The following is a 21490-nucleotide window of genomic DNA, read 5'->3' on the forward strand; positions in this document are numbered from 1 at the left end:
GCAAAAAAAAGTTTATTTGGGGGTGACTTGCTCTTTAACTAACAAAGTGATGAAGAACACTTTTCTTCAAGTAAGAAATATATAACTATTTTTCTTATTTATGAATTAAAACTAGAATAAATCAGACATAGAATAACATACAGGAGGGCTTCATCCCCTCAAGCACAGCAGAAGTGTGAGTCCTAGATACAGATTGCTCAATTTTTGGTCAAGAAAATAAGATACAGATACAGAGGGAAAATGTCTTCTGAAAGCAAAAGGCTTAAGTAAAAAAAACTGAGCTGAAATAATGAGGCAGCGGTCTTTATTTTATCATATGTGACATGAGGCACCAACAGTAAACATTTAACAGCAAAGCATGCATTTCGTTACCCAGAGAATAAGCAAGAAACGGCTTAAACAGTAACAGTTTAGCAGGTTTTTCAAGGCAGATGAGTGGTTTTAAGCCAACACCTAAGAAAATAAACAAGACAGATTCAAGCTTTTGGCACAAAAATCTACAAATACACAACACCATCAAGTTGTAAGAAAACACAGGATCCCCAAACAGGTTTGAATGATAAAATACTTTTTCAATGTAACCACACAGATCCTCCTAACCACACAGATCCTCCTTTTACAGTCTGACTGGCCCAATTAACCCAGTCAAAGTGATTGGATCGTGTGATGTGGAGTTGTCTAATGTGGAATGCTTGCTGTGTAATGTTTCATTTGCTCTAAAAAGATCAATGTTGTTCATCTCAAACTTTGGCTGAGCTACAGAAAAAAAACAAGTCTTTATGAAGAAGCTGCACCATTTTTTTGGCTTTTTGTCTGAAGAAACCCAGAAGACACCTGTTCTTCTCCTGCCCCCGACTGACACTAAAAGCCAAGCTTTTCTTCCTTTACTTAATGACAAAGAAACAAACTCATCTTAGCCTAGTCTGGGTTCATCAGGATGGGACAGAAAAGTAGACCACATTAAAAGTAGGCATCTCATCAGTGATGTAGACGAGTCTGGGTACAACTCCTGTCAAACACCATTAAAAATCCCACCACACACACATATTGGGAAAGCATCACAGTTTGCTTTGAATTCTGGGTCGATAACAACCCAGAAACAAGGTTCACCATCAAAGGCCAATCTGAAGATCATTCCAGTGGAAGCACATTGTTATAACTTAAATGTGTGTGCAAAGAAAAGCTTCACCATCGTTCACAAACAGGAATCCACACAAACAACCACTGGTTAAGTTTTCATAAACAGTGTGACAAACTGAAAACAGACTCGGTAGAATTCTAACAAACCCAACCTTTAACATCTGGATATCTTCACTCAATGTGTATGCAGCTTTATTAAACAAGGGTTGTTGAGCACAATCACTTAGCTTTGTGTCATTAGTCTCGCCTCTAAAGGTAGATGTTCCGTCTGATCATCACTGTTAAAAATACACCAACCACATAAACAACTTCATGCAATGAAAACTGAATGATGTATGATCTTCAGGATCATTCTAAAAGTTGGAAGATCTTCTAATTCTTCAACACTCTCTCATCCTAACTATTTTAGATGTTTTGTCATTTGAAAATAAAGACCAAATGTCATCCTCATCATCATCCCCATCATGATCATCACTATCACCATCCCCATCATCACCATCGTCACCATCATCGTCATCATCATCATCATCCCCATCATGATCATCACTATCACCATCCCCATCATCATCATCATCACCATCGTCACCATCATCATCCTCATCATCATCATCCCCATCATGATCATCACTATCACCATCACCATCATTATCACCATCATCGTCATCATCATCATCACCATCGTCACCATCATCGTCATCATCATCATCATCCCCATCATGATCATCACTATCACCATCCCCATCATCATCATCATCACCATCGTCACCATCATCGTCATCATCCTCATCATCATCATCCCCATCATGATCATCACTATCACCATCACCATCATTATCACCATCATCGTCATCATCATCATCACCATCGTCACCATCATCGTCATCATCATCATCATCACCATCATCCCCATCATCATCATCACTATCACCATCACCATAATCATCATTATCACCATTGTCACCATCATCGTCATCATCATCATCATCATCACCATCGTCACCATCATCGTCATCATCATCATCATCACCATCATCCCCATCATGATCATCACTATCACCATCACCATAATCATCATTATCACCATTGTCACCATCATCGTCATCATCATCATCATCATCACCATCATCGTCATCATCATCATCACCATCATCCCCATCATGATCATCACTATCACCATTACCATAATCATCATTATCACCATTGTCACCATCATCGTCATCATCATCATTCCCATCATGACCATCACTATCACCATCATCATCATCCCCATCATGATCATCACTATCATCATCATCATCATCATCCCCATCATGACCATCACTATCACCATCATCATCATCATATAAACATCTGATGAACTAAATAATCTTCATACATTTGCAGCAGAAAGTTTTTTATCCACACAGTAAACAAACTCATGAACACTTTTCAGTCTCTCTTCATTTCTGTCTTTGGAGGGTAGGTTTGCTGTAAAGGCCACATGAAAGCCACAAGTGTGTGGACATTTTACAGTATCACAACACTACGGTGTATGTACGCAGCGAGGTCTCTAGCAGACAGGTGGGCGCAGTGTGTGTTCAGCTAATGTTTGGCCTCTCGTGGGTAAAAATCTGCTAAAGTGTTCTGAGGGATCCTCTTCAGCATCTCTTTGGGGAAGATTCTCATCAGCTGCCATCCAATGTCAAGAGTCTCAAACACACTCCGGTTCTCATAGGCACCTGGATAAAGACACACACACAATGGTGTGAAGACTCTTCCTTATACATGAATGTGGCTAAGATAAAGGAAATGTGTACTGATTTTAACAATCCTTGTCTGATCACCTCAGTAATGATCAACAACCAGACAGTTGAGGTCATGTCACAACAGAATATTTTGCATGTCTCATTGATGATAGACCGAACTAGTGTATGCACTTTTATCAGAAACGTCATGCTTTTGGTGTTAGTTCTGTTTATCTGGAAGTGTTTTCATCATCAACTTTATTTCTAAAGCACTTTCCACTGACGAGGAGACGAACCAAAGTGCTGTACACGCATAAAAAAGAATTAAAACATCAATGGCCTTGCAAAGGCCAACAAAGATATACATAAAAACAAGAGAAAAAAGCTAAAGGTAAAACTAAAACAACGGGATAAAAAGAAAGCTCAATTATCTAAAAAAAAAAAAAGGCTAAAAGCCAGCTGAAGGAACGCCGCAGTACAAAAGTGAGTCATCATCCAACTTTTAAAAACCGGCAGTGCAAGTGCTTGTCCGACCTCGAGTAAAGGTTCATTTCGCAGTTGAGGGGCCAAGACAGAGAACAAGTTTTAATCTAGTTTTATTGAGTCTGCTCTGATCTTTTCTTTGATCTGTTGGTACGAGTCAGGAACAAGAACTGTCTGCAGTAAAATAGCTGTCTCAGTGATTTCTTCATCACCAGATCTCTAAATAGAGCAAAGGTCATTATGGCTGATCCCAGGCATCCACTGTGGGCAGAGTGGGATCTCCTTCCTTGTGGCCATCTCCAAGTTTTAGTCTTCCACTGCCTCCCTCACCCACGGTGTCCCACAAGGTTCTGTGCAGGGCCTCTACTCTTCGTCCTCTATCTGCCTCCTCTTCAGCACATCCTGAGCTCCTACCATCCTTATGCAAATGGCATCCAACTGTACATCTCCTTTAAGCCCCAGGAAATGTAGAGTTCTCTTGGTCAACTTGCTTCTCACACCAAACCTTCTGTCAGGAATCTTGGTATGACCTTTGACCCAGCTCTCACCCTGGATTCTCATATCAGTTTTCTTGTTCGCTCTTCATCCTTTCATCTCAGAAACATTGCTGAGCTATGTATCATGCAGTCATGCTCTGAAATTGAGATTGTTATCCACACCTTCATCTCCTCATTCTTAAGCCTGATTTATACTTCTCCATCAGTTCTGAAAGAAAGAGACACAAATGCATTGACAGAGACGTTTTGCTCTTGGACCGTCACCCAGGGAGTGTTACAAAGCAATTCTCTGCCAGAACAACAGAGGGCGCAACACTTTACTGTGGTATAATGCCAACATAACACTCATGTATCCAAGACTTTATAACACGGACATATATGTCCTTTATTCTCCTCCTCCTCTTCATACGGTTGCTCCCTCTAAAACATGCTCTAAACGCACGTTTCTCATCATTTCTGTCCACGAATAAAATGTTTGCTCCGTATTATTGTACTCCTTCAGTCATGGGGGAGCAAACGTTCATATTTTCGGACTTTTTCCATGACGCGTTCTCCAATCCATTCCGGGTCTGCCGCTAAATATCTTGTTACCTTTTGACGGGGCAATGGCGGTGCTGTTTACGAATTTACAGGAAGCAGCATCCTGACCAATCACTAGCTAGCATTCTCCATCACTTTCGACAGATGTTTAAAAATTTTGGCATGTCTCCATCACTCTCTGTGAGCCTGTTGGAGAGCCGTTGCGCTGACACATAATGGCAATGTGTGTCTCCACATCGATGCAGATGGAGAAGTGTAAATTAGGCTTTATTTAGACTACTGTAACTCTCTTTTCACATGTCTGAGCAGAACCTCCCTGAACCGTCTACAGGTGGTTCAGAATGCCTGTGCTCGGCTTCTGACCAAGTCCTCCAAATACACCCACATCACCCCGCTTCTCCTCCAGCTTCACTGGCTGCCAGTCAACTTCAGGGTTCATTTCAAGATCCTGGTTCTGGTCTTTAAGGCCTTACATGGACAAGCACCATCATACATTGGTGATCTTCTCAGTCCCTACACCCCCAGCAGGTCCCTGAGGTCCAGTGATCAAAGCCTACTGGTTGTGCAGCACACCAGACTAAAGACCAAAGGTGACAGATCATTTGCTGCTGTGGCCCCCAGACTCTGGAACTCTCTCCCCCTGAGTCTGAGATCAGTGGACTCAGTGGTCTCCTTTAAAAAGCAGCTGAAACTCACTGGTTCAGGTTGGATTTTGCTTTCAACACCACCCTCTCCTCATTCAGCTCTTTTTACCAATTCTGCCTTTCATCTTTCTTCATCATGTTTTCCCCTTTCCTCACATTTTTATTTACACTTTAAACAATTTTATCAATTTTTTTATATTTTTAATCATTTGTTTTTAAACAAATTTGTTTTCTATTTTTCCTATTTTTGTTCATGTGAAGCACCTCATGTTTTATCTTGAGAGGAGTTATATAAAAGATTGTTGCTTCCTCTTCTTCTAAGACTGTAATTTAATTATAGGTTTTGGTTTTATTGTGAAATATTAATCCTGAAGTTAGTAGAGCTGCTTAATATGGAAAATATCATAATCACAGTTGTTTAACACACTTAGTCATTGAGTTGGATCTAACTATCCTGAGCTCCATGAAGATAATGGACATCAACTTACACCAGCAGGGGGCCGATTCGAGCTGCTTAGAGGTGATAAAAATGTATTGTTAGATGATAATTACTGTTATCATGTCAGAATCCATACAGACTACAATAAAAATGAACAGATATTTAAGAATAAGACATGAATGAAATAAATAACTTTTTAACATTTATAAATTAGATAAAACACAAGCAGATACCAACTAGTTAAAGTGCATAAGTATGAGTGTTTTTTTCAACTGGAGGCCACATCACAGAGCATATGAGGTCATGATTAGAATGAAAACTAATATTTTGATGTGCTTACTGGGCTGGTGTGTTCCCCCATATGCACTTGCACTGACTGTTTAAACACAAGATGTACTGGAGTTTAGCTTTCTGAACAGGAGAAAGTGCACATTGTTAGGAATAACTTACAAAATAAGAGCATGCTTGCAAACTGAAATCATGTGAAGCCAAACTTGGAATGCCAGTTTTGTTTATACCATAGCCCTAGATGTTATTCAGGACTCATGGAGACAAAGTAAAGACAATAAAAAATAAATAAAACACTACCCTTCTTCCCTGTCTAGCTACAGACAGATGTCCTGTATGTAGTGGCAAGAAGACTGTACCTTGAGAGATGAAGTTCTTCTCAAACTTCGTGAGGAACTCCAGATAGAGCAGATCATCAGCAGTTAGAGCCTCCTCTCCCACCACCGCCTTCATGGCCTGAACATCCTTTCCTATGGCGTAACATGCGTACTACACACACACACACACGCACACACACACACACACACACACACACACACACACACACACAACTTGTTATAGATCAGTAGTAAAGGTCTATGAATGACAGCTTGTACTTACAAGCTGGTTTGACACATCAGAGTGGTCTCTGCGGGTCATTCCCTCCCCAATGGCCGACTTCATCAGTCGAGAGAGAGACGGTAGCACGTTGATGGGTGGATATATCTGACCAGGAAAAGGCAAAAGCTCCTTCATTAAAAAATTCCCTGTAATTAATACACTTAAAGCTGTTTCATTTTGATTAAATAATAATAACTAGAAAAGTCCAGAAGAAATTTTAAAAAAGGACCTGCCACCTGGCACAAGATGGTGGCCACGTGCTGTAGAGGCAAAGTAGTGATGTTTGGGTGAAGTTGAGTTGACCACCGCAAAAATCAGGATGTTTGGGTGACATTGGGGTGAACAACACAAAAACACGACACACCACACTTCCCATGGCTGGGCCGGTCGTTTTGATGTAATGTGTGTGGGGAATTCCTGAGGAAATTTTAAAAGGGACTGCCCACTTATGTAAAAATGCCTGTTTAGTTGGCCAGCCATCAAATTAATTATGTGCATATTTAATTTATTATTATGCAAATTTTGAGTGGCACACACCCAAAATGAAAAAAAAATTGAAGTTTTTGGTAATAATTTCACCATCGTAAATCAAAACGCTTAGAAAAGTAATAGCAGAACTCCCACGGCCGAGTCACATTAACGTCCATGTAAGAATAATAAAATGAAAGAGAAAAAATCCTCCGGCGAATAACAATAAGGGCCCTGCTGGCAAAGCAGCAAGTCCCTTAATAACAATAACAAAAGTTGTAGTAAACAACTTGGAGTGGAAAGTTATTTGTTTGATTATTTATTTATTTAGAACCATTGTGTCCCACCGTGCCACACTGCTGTTGTGTTTTTAGGGGTCAGAGATTTAAAAAACAAACTCATAAATTAAACATAACATAAAGAATGATAGAATCAACAGCTGTCCTCCTAATGACGCTATAGTGAATATACAGAACAAGCTAACTTTTGAACGCAAACACAATCACACCTCCCCTTGGGTATCTGCCCTCAGATGCTTCTACTGGATCCAGAAACCCACGTTGCCAGAGGAAACAAGATCATGCTAAACACCAGTTGCCGTTTTCTAGGTCCACACGTCTTTTGTTGTCCGTGACTTAAATGGTGATTTTCTTTTTGGGACTCTGGTAGTTTGTCCTAAAGCTGAAGTGGTAGCAGCTGGCTGTTTCTCCTCCTCTGATATTACTGAGAGGAGAAGCTCTCCCACCAGTGGTGTTCTGGTGCTGAATACATGAGTGTGCGATGAGTGGAGGACCCAGGGAAGTGCTGCGGTTCTGTGAGACCAACAACAAGATGGTCCAATAGTTGATTTCGGTCCTAAATGTGTTACTGGTGGAGGTTTTCAGACAAATACAAGATAACCACTTTATTATTATTATTATTATTATTATTATTATTATTATTATTACTATTATTATTATGTTTATTTTATCTCCACAATTTATTTATAGCTAGGCCTATACTATGTTGGAATGTTGTTGAGAGGCATGAAAAATGTTTTAAGCTGACTTGATTTCAAAATTTGCCATTGTAGTTTTAACCCACCCTCTAAGTCAGAGGTTCTCAATCCTGTTCCTGGAGGGCTGGTATCCAGCACATTTTAGTTGTTCCCCACTTCTACATCGCCTGATTTCAAGAGGCAGGTGATTAGCAGGCATCCGCAAAGCCTGATGAGCTGCTGAACAAGTTATTAAACCACTGAATTAAGCGTGCTGGAGCAGAACAACATAAACATTCTGCCTTCCAGGAACAGGATTTAGTACCCCTGCTCTAGAGGCTGAAAGTCTTCTCCATGTGTGTCCGGCTGCTCTTCACTACCTGTCTGTTGTGAAGCTGTCTGTCCACATAAATCTGTCCCTCAGTGATGTAACCAGTTAGGTCAGGAATAGGATGAGTGATGTCTGGAAGACAAAAAGCACCCTGCAAATAAAAACAATGCTACAGCCATGAGCATGAGGAGCTCATGTGGGTTTGGTTGGTACCATCATTGGGCATGGTGAGGATGGGGATCTGGGTGATGGAACCACTGCGCCCCTCTACTCTGCCTGCTCTTTCATAGATGGTAGCCAAATCTGTGTACATGTAGCCGGGGAAACCTCGACGACCTGGCACCTCCTCTCTGGCTGCAGACACCTGAGCAAGACAAACTAATAATTCATCTCCGATCTTCTGAATTCACTTGGAATAAATGCAAAAACAACGTGGCTGACCTCCCGAAGAGCCTCTGCATAGGAGCTCATGTCCGTGAGGATAACGAGGACGTGCTTCTCGCATTGATAGGCCAGATACTCTGCTGATGTCAGAGCCAAACGAGGTGTGATGATGCGCTCAATGCTGCATGAAGAAAAGGATTAGAATCTGTTTATTTCCACTTGTCTATTGTAACGTTTCATAACATGAAAAGCTATTGAATCTGATGGTCTGAAGATCGGAATTCAATCATCTCAGTCTTATGAGGACAAAGCCTTAAAAATACTAAAATACGTTAAAATATTGTGTCTATCTAGACGAGTCTCTTAATATCTTACTTTTAAAACATTTAGATGCATCTTTAAACATTTTTTTAAATAATCTAATGAACAACTTAAAAAAGTGGGGAAATACTGACATCTACTAATGTTAATAAAAGAGCCTGCAAGTCATACGTGGGGTCATTGGCCAGGTTAAGGAATAGACACACATTGTCCATGGATCCGTTCTCCTCAAAGTCCGACTTAAAGAACCGAGCCGTCTCCATGTTAACCTGAGGACAGAGAAAGAAGATGCAAAAAAACAGCTATTTGGAATATATGATATCAGAGATTGCTATAAAATACAACATCAAACCAAAAAATAATCCAGTAGATTATCACAAAAATCACATTCATTAACATGATGCCCTGCATAACCTGAAATAAAGGCCAGTGAAACTGTGATTTAAAGCTCACAGTTGGCTGGTCTGTTGGAGGCCACTATAACATTACTACTTTAAAAAACAAGCAGCAAAAGTTCAAACTGGATCCTGAACTGGACAGGACGAATGGATGTGATGCTCTTTGTTGTCCCTGGCAGAAGGAGAGCACCTGCACTTTGAATAGCTTGACAGAAGGCTGGTTGAGACCCGCTCAGAACTCCAGGGGAGATGGGACCAAAGCATGAAATACTGTGTATACCAGGTCAGATGGGCTTAGTTTTACTGAGATGTTTTAGCTGGAAAAAGCTCATCTTAATGAACTCGTCTGTTTACTAAATTTATTGTGACAGTGTGTATTTTCCCAGGGAATAGGGGGCAGTACATACCTAAAATCATTGCAAGCAAGCAGTATTTTTGTGTTTGAGTAAGACCTTACCAACGGATGGCAATTAGGGTCAAAATCCCTGGGAGCGCAATTTTTAACAAGCACTTTGTCAGATCGTTCAAACTCCAGCTAAATGAGAAGAACATCAGACTCCCTTTCATCACTGGCAACAAGCGAAGAGGTAAATGTGAAAGTTTTATAACCACTTGTTTCAAATCAGTAAATGCGTTTTGTCCTCACAAGCTCCAGTAGAAGGAAACATGGCGTCGCCACAAGACTTAAGCCTAGTTTATGCTTCTGTTTCTACATCGGTACAGAGATGCGCAACGCCATTATTCGACCTTGCGAGGGCTCTCCAGCAGGCTCACAAGGACAGACGGAGTCAAGCCCACTTTTACCAAACATCCATCCAATGAGACAGAGAACGCAAGCTTGTGATTGGTCAGGACATCGCATTCAGAATAGCACCGCCATTGCGCCCTCAAAAACATAAAAGAGCCCAAGATATCTAGCGTGAGACAGAGAGCAGCTTGAAGAATAACTCATGGAAAAACACTAAAAATAGGAATGTTTTATTCACCAGTGACTGGATGAGTAAATAGATATGCAGCAGGTGTTTTATTTGTGCATGGAAATGATGGGAAACGCAGGTTTAGAGGTGGCTAGTGCATGAAGAGGTGGAGGAGCATGAAGGGCAAATTTGTCCAGGTTAAAAAGTCTCTGACCGGATACATGACAGGGTACCACAGAACACAGCTACACCCTCTGTTGTCCTGGTGGGGAATTGCTTTGCAACACTCCCCAGGAGACGGAGAAGTTCGAGAGCAAAATGTCTCCATCCATGTGTGTGAGTCTCTCCCTCGTGGAGCTGGCACAGAAGCATAAACTAGGCTTTAGACCTGCTTCCATGTACTTTAGACCTGATTTTTATGGTTCTGTGTTACAAACCTGCCAATATTTTTCAACAACTGAGCATCATTTAATCCATTTTCAACAACATTTTGATAGATATTTCCAGATATCAATGGTAAAAATTGCTCACTGTCACTTTAAAGGCACAAAAATGACTAACAGTGCTTTAACACCAAGTGTTAGAGCAACAGTGAACCAGAGGTTAAGAGTCTGCCCTGTGATCAGTGGGTTCCTGCCATCTAACCCAGGCTCTGTCCATATTAGTAGTGTCCTTGGGCAAGACACTTCAACCTACTTGCCTGTGGGTGGTGGTCGGAGGGACTAGTGGTGCGTGTGTACGTTAGCCTCGCTGCTGCCGGTGCACCCCAGGGCAGCTGTGGCTACAATGTAGCTCATCACCATCAGTGTGTGAATGGGTGAATAACTGGCTAGTGTAAAGTATCTTGGAGTAATCTGACTCAGAAAAGTACAAAACAAGTGCAGATCATTTGTCATTGATCGTTTAATACCAACGGAGGACATGAAATAATAGCTCTTGTTTTATCTGATTGATGACATTTATCTTCATCTTTGTTTGAGCATCTAAATAGATGCTGGTCATTGCTGGAATAGACATACAGATTTGAGGTTTATCAGTGATGTGTTTTCTGAAAAAGAATCCCAGTAGAAGCAGGCATAATGAGAAAAGAAAGGGACCAAAGCTGGAGCCTTGAGGAACTCCACAATTAGGAGGCAGAGGAAAGAAATGTTGTCCAAGCTGGTCAGAAAAACTTCTACAGAGTATCTTTCCGGTGATAGCTGATAGTAAAGCTGAAAGGGAGTTCAAAAAGCAATTTAAAGGAAACAACAGAACATTGTTGACTGATGACAATCCATCGAGGTACTGAGAGCTGTTGCTGCTAAATGTGGTTCAAATTTAAATTGAAAAAAAAAATGTCACATCATGGAAGTTAACAGAAAAACAGATTACAAATGAATGCATTAAAACATTTGAACTGAGTCAGTGTGACGGTGTGAGGCTGGTTCTTACCCCCATGGCTGCAAAAACAATAGCAAAGTTGTCTGCGCTGTAGTCCATCACATCCTTGGACTTCTTCACCAGACCGGCCTGCCGACAGATCTGAGCTGCTATCTGAAAGATGGAGGGAAATCTGAGATGTTACACAAACTCCTTAAAACATCTGGGCAGTCATTTTCCCTAATTAAAGATGAAACCTAAAATTGTCTTCATATTAATGAAATCAGATGAGTTCAAAAGAAATGACACACTGAATTATTCATTAGGTTTCATCAAGATGAGCCTTTTTAATCATACAGAAATGAACAGACAGGAAATTAACTGCCTTTATTCCAGTTCAAAGCCACCAGTGATTAGACCGCACCTGTAAAGGTCTAGCTGGAAACAGAAAAAAGATTTGACTCCTTCACAGTTTAATTAAGGTTTACGGTTTTAAAGGAGGCCTATTGTAAAATGTTATAATAGTCCTAGTTATAATAGTCCTATGATCAATGCAAAACATCTGTATGAAGTTCTTTACAAAAAAATTCATCTCACACAAAGTGACCTCAGCAGTTTTATTCTTGACATTTTCGCTACCTTCCAGAAAAAACCTTTTCAACGCTCTGTCACTTTAAGAAAAAAAATGCTGAAATTGGCCACGCCCACCCATCCACACTCAGGCTGCTATAAGCTGAATAGCTCCAACATCTGGAATGGTCTCCGATTAAAGCAACTCCTTCTCCAGTCTGGAGAGGAGAGAGGTGGTTCTATGCCAAATTCCCAGTTTGTGACATCACAAAAAAGGACTTTTTAAAACAACTAATTTTAGGCTGATAATTCCTAAAACTAAATGCAGACAAAAACAAAAACAAATGGATGGGCTTTTTTTCAGGTTTAGAGTGTTCATATCGGCAGTAGAGACCCACATGGCAGCAAAAAGGATGCAAAAGGTAGGTTTGTGTAATATATCCCCTTTAATTCAAACATTGTAGCACCAATGCAGAGTGTTTCAAGTGGGAATAACACCATGGGTAGAGACTTATTTCAACAACCAGTGCAGTGCAGCCACATAGTGCGGTACAGACAACGTCACCCTGCAGCTCTACAGCTGTGGCTGATTCTTAATCAAGGTGGAGCAGAGTTTTAACCTGAAGATGGAGATATAGTTACGGTTTTGGGATGAAATATTAAATTTAGAGAAAGTTGCACTAAACTGCCAAAATAATGATTACACATTTCTACAGCACTATTAGACACTCATCTATTCAGGTTATCAGAAAATAAAAAGTAGGTGTTATAGGTGTTACTCGCTCTTTAATATGCAGGTTATTATGTTCTATTGGAAGGTTCCAGCAAAGTAGTCGTTTTTAAACAAAATAAAATCCCTCCATCCATTGTCTGAACCCGCTTGTCCACGTAGGGTCGCGGGGGGCTGGTGCCTATCTCCAGCGGTCAATGGGCAATCAGGCGGGGTACACCCTGGACAGAGAGCCAGTCCGTCGCAGAGCAACACAGAGACACACAGGACAAACAATCATACACACACACACACTCACACCTAAGGACAGTTTAGACAGACCAATTAATCTAACAGTCATGTTTTTGGACTGTGGGAGGAAGCCGGAGCACCCGGAGAGAACCCACACATGCACAGGGAGAACATGCAAACTCCATGCAGAAAGATCCCAGGCCGGGAAGAGAACCCAGGACCTTCTTGCTGCAAGGCAACAGCTCTAACCACTGCACCACTGTGCAGCCAACAAAATAAAATTTAACTTTAATTCACTACATGTAACTCAACTTGTGCTTTTATACTGGCCAAATAGCACAAGTTCAGTTTGACTTCAATTTGATTGAGAAGGTGCCGCCCACACATTTACTACCACTGTGTTGCTCATTCCACAGGAGCTCAGGCTTTACAGGTTCTACCTTGTAGTAAAGATGACTTTTGAAGATTAAAATTTACTGCCATAAAGCAACGTTTCACCAAAGGCAAAACGTGTCCAAATACTATTTTATCTTATTTATTTTTATCATATTTATGTTTATTTGCTTTGAGCTGCAAAACCAGTAGTCTGTAGAAGGATAAATATTGTTGCTTTTAAGCTTCATATATTACCTTTACTTATGACAGATAAGCTGTGATATTCTATATAAATATAAGATATCAACCTTATTAGTCTTTGAATGTTTAATCAGAAGATTCTAGAAATCTTTACTTTTTCAGCGATCAAACACACTTCGTATTAATTCAAGAAGAGAGTCAAGTTTATAAAAAGTAAGAACTTGATTTTCTAAACAATTAAAAACATGACAACTAGGAACACTTTATGTGATGAATGAATCTAAGTGGATGGAATGTGAGGTGTGATGATGTGTGAATGTGATGTTATCAGAAGCTCTCGTATCTGAAGAAACTGAGTTCTGAGTGAGAGTGAATTTGGTTTGCTGTAACTATAATTGATGGTTTATAAAACCACATCAGACGCAATCTGTGAGCCTGCGTACCCTTCGTCGGAGACCCCTGTTGTAGATCCGGACTGTCAGGTAGTCAGGTGTACCGAAGTCCGTAGGACAAACCGCAGTACGACCAGACCGGTCTCGAGATGTCTCCAGGTCACCACAGTTGTTTGCGTCTTAGGAATAACTCTTAAGGAGTTGAAGTTGGTTCAGCTTTATTCTGAAGGAACCGTTTGCGGTCAGCTGTAGCGTGCAACAGGTTTTGACAGCTTGTCAAAAGATGCTGTGGGTTAAAGAGGTTTTGCTCCGGATGGCCGGTCCGAAGCTTTCTCAAGAACTCACAAGAACTGACTCATGGTGAAGTGAGCTCTGTTTTAATGATCGTCATATTTTGATTTACTAACAAATCAGAATTTGACAAGTAAATAGAGTTTTATCAACAAACCTCAGAAAACACGCCTCGCGTCAGATACAGAAGTTCTGATTGGTGGAACAGAAAGCAACGTGTCAGGATATTAGCTTGACCTTGTCATCATCACATGTCTGAGTGTGTGAGCTGTCAGTAGATAGTGATTCACTTGTTAAATCTAACTTAACTGATCATAATAATATTCATTTCAACCACAGTAATTTAAGCACAGATTATTCAAACATTAATATTAGTATTCATATAATATTTGTTCATTCAACCATATTATTTTTAATGATTATTTATCTTATGAGTTGTAAAAGTTCATCTTTCATGAGAGTGTACAATCCTGCGGTCTTATCAAAAGAAGGCTTTGTTTGGGAACATAGGCTGACATCTTGTTCCCCCTGAAATGTCAACTAGGGCTGCAGAATCTTCTGGGCTTTAGAAGACAGGATAGAAACTCCACTCAGATAGTGGAATTATGTCTGTAGATGACCAGACATTGTGTAGGTCAATATGTAGGTGAAAACTGACCATTTCTGGACGTTACAAGTCAAACGTCCTCCGTGTTTTGGTGTGTATAAGGAGATGTGTGTCTGTATTATATGATGAAAACTTTTTGCAAACGTTTCATTAAAACTTGAACAAAATGTGTATGTGTCTGATTGTCAGGTGACATGTTGAAGTTCAGGGTAAATGAGTAGAGAATATGTGTGTTTTTTGTAAACCTCATTGTGTGGCAGTCCTGCTGCAGAAAAGATGGGTATTTTCTGCCCTCTAGCGATGCTGTTCATGCCATCAATGGCAGAAATCCCAGTCTGGATCATCTCCTCGGGGTAAATACGACACTGAGGGTTGATAGGCTGGCCTGTGGGAAAACACACAGGAAGATGGGCTTAGAGACACAGTCACAGGTAAGCCAGAAGGCCCAAGGAGCAGCCTTTACTCCCTATGGCTTAATTTCACAGTGAATTCTGCATAAAAGGACAAAAGCTGGTGGGAACATACCCATGATGTCCAGGAAGTCTTCAGCCAGGACTGCTGGTCCTCTGTCAATAGGTTTACCAGATCCATTAAACACACGGCCTAAACACACACACACACACACACACACACACACACACACACGCGCGCGCGCACACACACACACACACACACACACACACACATTTTTAACCAATACAACCACAGTAGCTTTATCTTGCAAAACAGTCCATTTAAAATGTGTGTGTGTGTGTGTGTGTGTGTGTGTGTGTGTGTGTGTGTGTGTGTGTGTGTGTGTGTGTGTGTGTGTGTGTGTGTGTGTGTGTGTGTGTGTGTGTGTGTGTGTGTGTGTGTGTGTGTGTGTGTGTGTGTGTGTGTAAGTGGTAACGTACCCAACATGTCCTCAGAAACTGGTGTCCGTAAGATGTCTCCAGTGAACTCACAGCTAGTCTTCTTGGCATCGATGCCAGCTGTCCCCTCAAAAACCTGTAGACAATTTACAATCATTCAAAGCCCTTAATTTTTATTGTTTATAATTCAAATTTGTATTAGTTTTCTTTTCCTCTGTACAATATCATGATAAAATAAACTAGAACAAAATGAAGAAAAAACGAAAAAAGTTGAGGCAGTGATGTTACAGATTGCTAATCCTACGTTGTGCATTCAGAGCACCACAGTCCAGTCTGCTAATAACACCTTCACAAGGTAGAAGTCACATATGAGCATATGCTGTCCCTTTCTTGTTCTGTTAAGAGTCTCATCACTCCCATTTAATCTTCCCAGCATTTTTTCACACAGTGCATTCCCGATCATTCGTTCCCTCCACATTTTGATTGTTGGGATCTCAAAGCTCTTAACTGAGCAAAATAAAATGTTAACATATAAAAATCAAATATTTTCTCTCAGTTCCAAGGTCACGCTCTCAGAACTTAAAAACTCCTGCCTCTAAAAACCCCAATCATCAATATTTACAGAAGAAACTTTGTCATAGAGCTTGTTTGACACAAACTGTTAAAACCCTCTTTACTCGTTTTGTCCCCTGGGACTCTGGGCTCATTTACTCTTGTTGTACGGGAATGTGCCGGTGTTCAGGACTTCTGGGTTAAAGTACTTTGTTGTATTGTCCTTCTACCCTTGGATCCTGTTTTCTCTTATTAAATGATGACTCACATTGATTTTAGCAGAATGATGTAACACACAATGAGTTATTGTTAATAATTACTATTTTACACGTTTACAACCAAAACCCTTTTCCTAAGTATTTTCCTCCCTGACACAAAATAATCAGCTATCATCATTCATTAGTTTTGTCATAAATCAACTAAACTGATCGTTACTATAAAAGAAGAGGGCATGTGCAGAAGGCGCCGATGTCTTCTTCTTTTAAAGAGCCATCACTACTTTGCATCAGAAATAACCAGATATGTTGAAAGTTTTTGCTAAGCTGAAAGAAATGATTTCTGGATATTCAAAAACATCTAGGCGAGAGGCTCAGCTGCAGTGAATAAGGTTTCAGGATGTCCATGGGGAGGACACTTAAGAGTCATGAGGACACCAGAGCAGAGTAGGTGGACGTCAGAACATCTAAACAGTTTATTGAAGAGTTGTTAATGCTCTCCCACGTCTCTGCTCAAAAACATATGGGCCATTCCCATCTGTACCGGGTCGGCCCGGGCCTGGTAGCCCCAGTCGGCCCCAGCCTGGCCCGGTTGATTCCACACATCCTTGCCTTAAGCCCATGTGGCCTGATTCCACCCACCAATCAGAGGCTTGCTCTAATGGAAGGTGTGAATTTGCTGTCAGCAGTGGGTGTGTTGGCCCTGGTCGGCCTGAAGCAGACCCCCTCGAGAAGAGGGCTGAGAATGAGCCTTGTTTGGCCCGGAAAAATACCAGGCCACCCAGATATGTAAACAACCTACGCTACCCGGCCCGGGCCGACCCGGTACAGATGGGAATGGCCTATTAGTCATGAACAAAGAGCTACATGAAAACAACCTACAAGAAGAACTTCTGCCACTAAAGTCGTTCCAGGGAATCAGCTCTACTCCGCCTTGCCTGGGTAGAGTGTTCACATCTGGCTAGCCTGGATTTTTTTTTTCTGTGTGCAACAGGTTGATTTTTCAACCCTTTTCACAAAGCAGTCTGCTTTGGGATGAACTGGTCCAACACACCCACTGCCAACTGACTGGCCAGCTCAAAGTCAGGCCTACCGTTAGGGGGAGCCTCTAATTGGCAGATAGAATCAGTAAATGGGGGTTTCCCGCATTCACAATTCATTATCATTCTGGATACTGAGGAGGAAATGAGCCTCTGACTGAAGCTGTCTCTGCTGTGAGCACACACACACACACACACACACACATACAGCGCTGCGAGACTTGAGCTGCCCCACGGGAGGACGCAGCAGAGCAAGATGCAATATCAGAGTCAGTCTCCAAAAGCAACACTGCTCACGGCTGCCTCTTTTGTTTACCGTGGACTTTGCGCATCTTTTGCCCCGCCCACGAGCTCAGAGATGCGCTCATGACATCACTGAAATATTCGGGTAAATTTTGGAGACTGCCCACGTTTGCATTCCTAAGGATGTGTGTAATCAACCCGGCCAGGCAGGGGCGGGCTGGACCTGACTGCGTGGAGTGAAGTGGAGCGGAGCCAGTGTTCTGTCTTTTTCAGATTGGCATGCCCACATTACAGCGCATGCTAGTCTGACAGGCCAGGTATGTCAGACTGACCCTGCACCCTAACTCTTACCCTATCCCCAAAGACAGCATACAGGTCAGAGCGCATAATATGCATGAGTGTTATGTTCAGCATTTGTTCAGCAGCATCAGCATCACCTTTTCTAACCCCCAGAGTCTGACGCAGCATCCATATGAAATTCATAACAACTTGCTGAGCTTTGTTCACTTGAACATAACCAAGTAGAAAGATCAAGTTAATCGCTTTAACTGCTCTGAAATTGAAGACTACCCTACTTTATATTTTGGTTTGTTATGAGAGATTGGCAAAACTAGATATAATAAGTGGTTATAAAACATATTAGGAAACCGCAACAATCCTAAAACAAGAATGTTTGTCAGGAATTATGTAGATATTGTTCACCATCACCGGTTTGGTCTGTTAGCACATTACGCTTCATCAGAAACACAAAGTTCTGGATATAGAAAGCTAAAAGCCAGTCTGAGTACCTGAACCACAGCCTTGGATCCAGTGACCTCCAAAACCTGTCCGCTCCGTTTGGTACCATCAGGTAGGGTGAGGTGGACAATCTCAGCGTACTTTGGGAACTGTTCAATAGCAGCAGGACCAAAGATGTTAGTCACACAGCTTATAAACTCAACTGAATTAGGTGTCAGGATAGTGGAGGCCAAGCCTTTACTGATCCTACCATGGTTATTTAAATGAAAATAGATCAGGATGCATGTCTCACCCATCATAAAGGAGAATGCTTTAGTATTTGGTTGTTATTCTTTAAAATGTTCTTAGACGTTTCAAGACTGGTTGATCAAACACATAGTTGCGTTTTAGGTAAAACCTTTTGGTCAAGTTTTGCTTGTTTGAACTGTTAGAAAAAGAAAAGGTGACTTTCCCTCTTTGGTGTGGTGCTTCAGCAGGTGAAAGACCTTCTATAATCTGTAAAACACAACCACAGAGGTGGTTCTTTACCTTCACTTGATCCAAAATCACCAGAGGACCGTTGACTCCAGACACAGTTTTATAGGCTAAAGATGCAGAGAAGAAGAAAATACATTAAGAAAACCTCTCAAAGATCCAGCTCCATCTTAACCCCCAGAGACCCACGGTTGTAATATTACATCAGATTTAAGTCTACAAAAATAAACCTTCCCTATTTTTTTTTTCTTTTTAAAACCACATTTACATTGCTAATAGGTCCTATTGTTCAGTTCTGCAACACTATTGGCTGTTAAAATGTGTAAATAGGCCCGTTTATCTGGCCTCCTAGAACAACATGTGAAAGGTTAAAAAAAGATTTTGCAGTTGTTTTCTAAATTTGGGTTTCTGGGGGTTAAAGATCAAACACAGCTTTACTGTTTCGTTGCTTTATATGAAGAAACTCAAAACATTTGAATATTGTGCAAAAGATCATTTATGTCAGTAATTCATCTTAAAAGGTGAAACTACAGTAATAAATTAGACGGACTCATTACATGCAAAGTCTTTATTTGTTCTAATTGTGATGATTATGGCTTACAGCTGATCTCAGACAATCAGAATATTGTGAAAAGGTTCATTATTCTAGACTCAAAGTGTCACCCTCTAATCAGCTAATGAATCCAGAACACCTGCAAAGGGTTGCTGAGCCTTTAGATGGTCTCTCAGTCTAAACTGGCTCACTGATATAAATGGACTTCTAGACCATATTCTTGTTTTTTGACTTTCACCTGTAGCTGCCTGACATACGCCCAAAATGAAATTTTAATCCTCGCTGACCCCTGGTGCTACATGCAGTGAACAAAGAAATAAATAAAAAACAACCTCCATTAAAAAGAAATCATGAAAGCAACAAACAAGAATCGACATAAGAAATAAACATTAAGAGACTGGGTCACCCCTAGTTATATAGTAGGAAGACCAGAGAAAGACTCATTAGGTGCAGTTACTTTAAACACTGGAGATGATGGCATCTTTGTGGTTGAGAAGGAGAGAGGGGGGTGAAGGCCCAGAGTTCATTTTGGGAAAGGAGTGTTGAGTAGAGTTTCAGCAGAGTGGAGGATGAAGCTGTTGTTTTGCCTGCAGGTTCTGGCTCAGAGGCGTTGCAGCCTCCTTCATGATGGCAGCAGGCTAAGAGGCTGGGAGAAGGGTGCAAGGGGTCAGAGTTTTATGGGTGAAGCAGATTCCTCCATGTCCTGGAAGGGTGGGTGGGGGAGCTGCTCTTTCTATGCACTGCAGGTTCACGCAGCAGGACATGTGGCCATCGTGGTGCCTCTGTAGAAGGCGCTCTCCCACTCTTTAGTTATTGGAGGGACTTGTTGGTCTTTTCCAGCCAGTGATAGTGTTGGGGCTCCATGACTGGTTGTCAGAGATGCACATTATCAGGAATTTGGTGCTGGACAACTTCTCTATATGTGGATCAGCAGCATTGTTGATGGTCAGAGGGGCAAGCTGAGGGTACTCGCCTGATGTCCAGGTGTTGCTCCGGAGCTGAACTGCCTGGCATAAAGATTTTCTTGTTCTTGAAACAGCTGCATGGTTTAGAAACTACACTGATTGTCCTCAGGCATCAGCATAAATTCTGCTTCTAAACTAGATAAATAGGACTGGTTCAAAAAACAGAATACAGCTCTATCCACCTGACTAAACTATTTTACTGAAATAAAAATGTTTAATATCCGAGTTGGTTACCACAGATTGAGTTATTTCAGTGGATTAAAGCTAATTTCTGAGTCCCAGTGGGAATGATGTCACATTAGTCAGAGAACACTGAGATGGTTTTGGTGGTGAGGAACCAACAGAACCACAAACAGAACTCCATCAGAACCTTCTGTCTGACTGGCAGGATCTAAAGAAAGTTCTGGACTGACTCTAGTCTTCCTGACGGATCTCTGATAAACACCTTGACAGGATGGAGCCCTGCCTCTCGGACCTCAACATACATTTGCAGACTCACTCAGGCGAGGCTGTGAGATGTAATCTCGGCTGACGGCCAGGGCGTGCTCCCGGGAGGCGGCGGTGCTCCCGGCGGACACCGGAGCGGCGGCTGTCGGTCTGCTGCCGCTGACGGCCGAAGAGAGCTCGCTCATGGCTCCGTTCACCATCCCTCTGAGCGCCTTCATCGCCATGTTTCCACCTGAAACAGCTGCAGCAGGGTCTGAGTCGTGACTGTCACGGCGCATGCGCAGCCTGCTGCAGCCGCATCGTCTGAAAATGATCTCGTAAATCAAAACCATTAGGAATATATTTTAATCAATGTATTTTTTTCCTATTTTCATAATACACAATTTGTTTTGGGGGATTGTTTCCTTTTTTATGTTTATTACACCCAATCATGACTTCTGTCCACATAAGTTTATGTAATTTAAAATTTAATGTTCCCCACTGTTTCAAAATATCTCCATGTTACA

At 41.4% G+C, this 21490-nt stretch overlaps 1 protein-coding gene across 1 annotated transcript; it reads right to left on the reverse strand.

Annotated features, from left to right (window-relative positions):
• Positions 1-287: 287 nt before the first annotated feature.
• On the reverse strand, positions 288-21277 carry atp6v1b2 (ATPase H+ transporting V1 subunit B2). The gene is made up of 14 exons (XM_015974640.3): positions 21037-21277; positions 19074-19129; positions 18596-18694; positions 15800-15893; positions 15432-15509; positions 15152-15291; positions 11582-11683; positions 9007-9104; positions 8572-8695; positions 8344-8494; positions 8180-8262; positions 6356-6460; positions 6115-6244; positions 288-2858 (listed from the first exon to the last, which is right to left on the reverse strand). Exons 1-14 carry the CDS (start codon positions 21260-21262, stop codon positions 2722-2724), a joined length of 1623 nt encoding a protein of 540 aa, XP_015830126.3. The 5' UTR covers positions 21263-21277; the 3' UTR covers positions 288-2721.
• Between the last annotated feature and the right edge of the window lie 213 nt (positions 21278-21490).

This window comes from Nothobranchius furzeri, chromosome 6 (genome assembly GCF_043380555.1).
Source record: "Nothobranchius furzeri strain GRZ-AD chromosome 6, NfurGRZ-RIMD1, whole genome shotgun sequence".
Lineage (NCBI taxonomy): Eukaryota > Metazoa > Chordata > Actinopteri > Cyprinodontiformes > Nothobranchiidae > Nothobranchius > Nothobranchius furzeri.

Coding starts and splice junctions, on each gene's coding strand:
- atp6v1b2 (XM_015974640.3), bottom strand. CDS start 21,262: ATGCGCCGTGACAGTCACGACTCAGACCCTGCTGCAGCTGTTTCAGGT. Junction 15,510..15,799: donor AGTTTCTGAGGACATGTTGG/GTACGTTACCAC, acceptor GTGTGTGTTTAG/GCCGTGTGTTTAATGGATCT. Junction 6,245..6,355: donor CTGATGTGTCAAACCAGCTT/GTAAGTACAAGC, acceptor GTGTGTGTGTAG/TACGCATGTTACGCCATAGG.